Source organism: Loa loa (genome assembly GCF_000183805.2).
Source record: "Loa loa unplaced genomic scaffold supercont3.304, whole genome shotgun sequence".
In the NCBI taxonomy this organism is placed as follows: Eukaryota; Metazoa; Nematoda; class Chromadorea; order Rhabditida; family Onchocercidae; genus Loa; species Loa loa.
The window spans coordinates 25,674-30,922 of NW_018108484.1; the positions used below are offsets into that span (position 1 = coordinate 25,674).

The window sequence follows — 5,249 nt, forward strand, 5'->3', positions numbered from 1 at the left end:
AGGTCGTGAAGTTCTTGAAGTATTATTGAAGGACAAGTTTGATTTAAACTTTGCTTGACACGCACTACGAATCACTACAAAACTTTTATTAATTGTAAATTACTTTATATCATCATAGTAATTGTATCTGGTTTTGTTTCCTATCAAAGTGATCTATTCGGACTTTGTTTACTGTCAAAGTGATCTCTTCGTTATCCTCATATATTCACGAGAGGAAGCGTTTTGCGACATTTTTGACTTGAATTTGTTTAATTAGCTAATTGTTCGCTTTTCTTTTTTTTATAATAATTCATTATGACATTTCGTCAGAATTAGAAAAGCGGAATTGATTTGTTCTAATATTGATGTTTTAAAAAGGTTGTTTGCAGTTTGCAGTGTGGAAGTTCGATTCCATTTCTAGACCCGAAATTTCAATCTTTCTCATATGTGAATTTGCATGAACCTTTCAAATCAATGCTTTTCACATCAGAATATGTACTAAATTGTGAATAGGCATAGCTAACTACTGAAATATATTCCAGAATGATGAATAACACGATGATATCAATTCATTCACGTTTACTTTGGTTCACGTAAGTACACGTATTATTATTTTTGCTTTGATTTTTCACTTTATTTTACGTTAACATTTGCTAGTTTTGTTAGAGATTCGAACTGTTGCGTCAATTTGAAACAATAATTGAAATTTCAATAAATTTCGAATTTTTCTGTTTTTTACGATTAATTGTAAATTGTTAATGTCTTTGTACTTCTGAGATCTGCTAACCTTTCGAAAATTTTTGAACAAATAATCATCCCAGTGGTGAATTTGGCAATGAATTATCTATTTTATTCCAAATTTTCTTCTCTTCCAGTAATTTGTTATCATTTCAGATTTTGATATGAAATAATAAAATGTGAATTCATCAAATTTCATTCAACTTCAAGCGGTTCTTCTCGTATCGTACTTGGTTCACGATAAAAACAACAGCATAATATCGCTCGTAACCTATATAATGTCTCTGCCATTAATTCAATGAATAATGGATTTAGGAGTGCATACAAAATTGGATTCCAAACATTGTTTGCCATTGCTACCCTAAAGAACGGACAAGTTAAGTAAAAGTAAGTTGATCCATTTTTGAAAACTTTTTCTTGTTGTATATTAGTGTAATAGATTAAATATTTTATATCCGGTTACATATAGCATTTATGTTTTTTATTATTTTCATTTCTTTTTTACCCCCCCATACATCATAAATGTCAAATGACAATTTCAACGTCAAAAAATATCATGAAACCAAAATAACGATTGTTTTCATTCTTTGATAAAATTATGTATAAAATAATTGTAAACATTTTAATATATCCACAGTTTTATATGCTTAATTTCTTACAGTATTTATAGAATTTTGAAGTATGTTTTAACATATTCTAATATTTATTATAAAATTAATTTGGTAAGGAAGAGAAGGAAGGAAAAATTGAATGATTATGCTGAAGTTCATACCAATGGGTAAATAAATTAATGAGATAGATACTGTTGACACCATCATAACGTTCAAATAAGCTTTCATCAAATTCCATTAATAATGAAACAATATTATGCGGAAGCCATGATACGGCAAATAATACAACCATACTAACCAGTAATATCGTATTACGCCTAGCATTTGCTAACAATTCATTCCGTAAACGATCCTATAAAAAGAGAAAAAAAGAAAGAAAAAATAATTAAATAAAAGTGTTAATTTGAAAAAAAATCGAATCATACCTGTCCTTTCTTAACACTTTTATCTGAAAAATTATAGAAAAAAGGGAGAATGCTTGATTATTCTGAAAGTTTACTAATAAAGTGTTTATTAAAATGAAAACGTTTAAGGCATAAATAATGAAACTACCAAAGCCTGATAGATTTTTAGGCAAATAGCAATATTATTGCATTTTCCGATCTTTTCAAGTAATTTATAGAACTTCCTTCCCTAGTTATCACTTCAGGTTTGATTTTTAGAATTAAAATGAATATCGAAATGTATTAAGCAAATAATGAAGCCGAAATGAACTTGTAAACAAATATCGGAATTAGGATAATTCAATATTGGAATTGAACTGATGATTTACATACCTGATTTTCTTTGAAATCATTACCATCAAAATTTCTCTTGCAATCCAGCATATTATTGTTGGGATTTTCCAATAAACCTGCTGATGCCATAGCCATTGAACGTTCCTTTAAACGCCTAAAATTACTTATTCATTAATATTTTAAAATCTATATGGAAAAAGTCATATTTTTAATACATTTATTAAGGGAAGCTGTTTTTCCGATAGAATTCTTCTCGGTTGAAATATTTATATTGATATTAAAAAGTACAGTTCAAATAATTCATAAAAATTTGCCTACGAAGAAAAAAATAAAAAACAAGAAATTCCAAATTTAAATTTAAGACGGAACTTAAAATCTATATATCTAGATTGCTAATCTGGAATGCATTTCAAATTATTTCAATATAATGTCATTTTGTCGCTGATAATCTGCTAGTTCTATTTAGACATATCGCAAAAAGTCTAATAATAAGACGAGGAGTAATTGAGATCAATATTCATTCCACTTTTAGCTGCCGCACGGACAACCTGATTAATTTCAATCCGGTTAATATGCATTGCTATTACTTTAGCTTGATCAAAATTACAAAAATAATTTTACATGATTTTCTTTGATGTCCTTTTCCGTAGTTTAGCAAAAATACGATAATAGCAAATGAACATAATTATTAATGGAATGACAAATTGTACCACAAAAACAAATATCTGCAACAAAAAATTTTTCGTATTTATACCAATTTATGGAAGTTTTCCCCTCCGTTTTCCTCTCTTCATCTCCTAGAATTTTTTGAGATTTTAGAAATTACTGGCCTCACATTTGTCTACGTGTATATCTATCAATATGTTTGAATATGATATTAATGCAGTTTTCATTACTCTCATGTCTTCTATATTTTCCTCAATTACTTTTATTTCAAAAATTTTTGTTTCAAAATATACATTAAAAGTGACCATTTAATAAAGTATCAGTTAATTTCTGCCAAATAATGTGGTAATATTTATCTACATACATCAGGAATACCGGAATTGTTCGGCTTTCAATTCATATTGATTTTTTAATTCAATCATATTAAGTACAATTTTTTTAAAATATCCAAAAGGCAGGATGGAATGGAAGTATGATTGTTATTGATATTCGGTATAGTTGATAATTTATTCACATAACCTACCGTATATATGGTTCTGAGACGAGAACTAGGCCAATTTTCAGTACAAAATTGTCCACAAATTCCGTCAACAACAATAAGATCCATATACATTGCATATGGAAGCGTTGAAATTATTGATAATGTCCAAAGAACAATTGTTATATATTTCGAGCGCTAAAATCAAACGAAAGAACAAATTGAAAAGTTCTTTATTAAAATAAAGTTATAACTGAGAAATCAATGCAAACAAAATTAATGCACTTATAAATCATTTAAAGCAAAAATGGGATTATTGATTTACTTTTTTATTTCCAAAATTATTCTGTCTTGTCAAATTTAATTCCGTCATTTTTGATATTCCATTTTTTGATAGGAATCTTATTACTTTCTATTCGAATTGATGGCTAATTTGACGCTTCTGTATTAACAAGAAAAAGAATCGATTGAAAATCTTTACTACTTTAAAATTGATATTTTGTCAGTAAATGATTTTTATCAACCCATTTGATTTTTGTCAAACTAGCAAATTTGTATTGCTTGCTTCACTTACAAAGTGATTAGTGATAAAATTCTTATTTTAATGACGTACTAAATGAATAATAAATATTTTGTTGATAATTTATCGTGAAAAATTTTTAAATTTCAAATCCTTTCCTTTCAAAGAAAGAATGAATTATAATTAATTGTAATGAATTATTTTTGCTTGCTTGTTTAACAGAGAGAAACAACGAACAGTTTTATTGATAATTTTCCTCGTTGGTAAGATCACCATAATATACCTATCAACAGAAATGGCACACAAACTAAAACTACCAATGAATACCGCAATTCCTTGCATCCATGGAAGTCCGTGACACATTGTCGAACCAAAGTACCAATTTTTGTAAACATTAGCAACAGGTGTAATTGGAAGTGAAAAGATACATACAACTAAATCAGCACTAGCTAAATTCAATATGAACATATTCTGAAATTTTAAAAATCGATAACCAATTTAAATGTTACAATTTTTAAAATGGAAAAATAATTAAATTATTTGAAAGTTATTGTAAAATATGTGACTTTCCAAAATTTTATTTCATTTCATTGATTAAATATTGATTGATGACGGATTATAGTATAATATAAGTAATTAAGTAGAAAAAAAAGCTCGTCAATAAAGAGATCATTCTTATCTTTTATACTTCTATATAACTGATCTATCGACCGGTTTTTATTCTTTGAATAATATCCCATTAATTTTAATATTAACATATATTTGTTGTAATTTTAAGCTGAAAATATTCATGAAAAATTTCCATTATCTACATTATCTTTGTTGTAATAATATTAATCATTTCTTCAATGATCTGTTAAAACAGTTATCATGCAAACATCTATACATACATAGATAGAATGATAACGTCATCAATAAAAAAGTAATGGGTAAATACTTGTACTGTTTGAAGTTTTCGATGTGATAAAGTGAGACATATCACTAAAACATTTCCGATTACTCCTAAGATAAATATCAGCAAATATGCAATTGCAAATGGTATAATTGCACGAATATCCATTGATGGATCATGAAATTTGTCCTAAAATAATGTCACGCATAAATTAGCATTCATTTATATTTCACTCTACAACCCTTTAATTTTTGAATATGGAAAGAAGCAATTGGAAAATAAAAAATTTCATTTGCTTTTGAAAAAAAATGAAATGATAACGAAAAGAGATTTTGATCATAACGAATGAAGGAAAAGGGGTTTTCATCAACATTGATTGTCATAATATGTCACTATTATTATTGTTACCATTGTTATCATTATCATTACCACCATTTCGCTGTTATTATCACTGTTATATTAATGTTACTATTATTATTATTGTTATCATTGTTGTTATATTAATATCATCTACAATTATCATCGTTATTATTATTATTATTATTATTATTATTATTATTATTATTATTATTATTATTATTATTATTATTATTGTTATTATTATTATTATTGTTATTATTATTATTAT

At 26.5% G+C, this 5,249-nt stretch overlaps 1 protein-coding gene across 1 annotated transcript; it reads right to left on the reverse strand.

Moving 5' to 3' along the window:
* Nucleotides 1-912: 912 nt before the first annotated feature.
* LOAG_04562 (hypothetical protein) lies at nt 913-5,056 on the reverse strand (the record flags this gene model as incomplete). Its single annotated transcript, XM_020446628.1, has 8 exons — nt 913-1,078; nt 1,490-1,680; nt 2,105-2,219; nt 2,687-2,790; nt 3,255-3,407; nt 3,967-4,200; nt 4,667-4,810; nt 5,030-5,056. 8 exons carry the CDS (start codon nt 5,054-5,056, stop codon nt 913-915), a joined length of 1,134 nt encoding a protein of 377 aa, XP_020303059.1.
* Between the last annotated feature and the right edge of the window lie 193 nt (nt 5,057-5,249).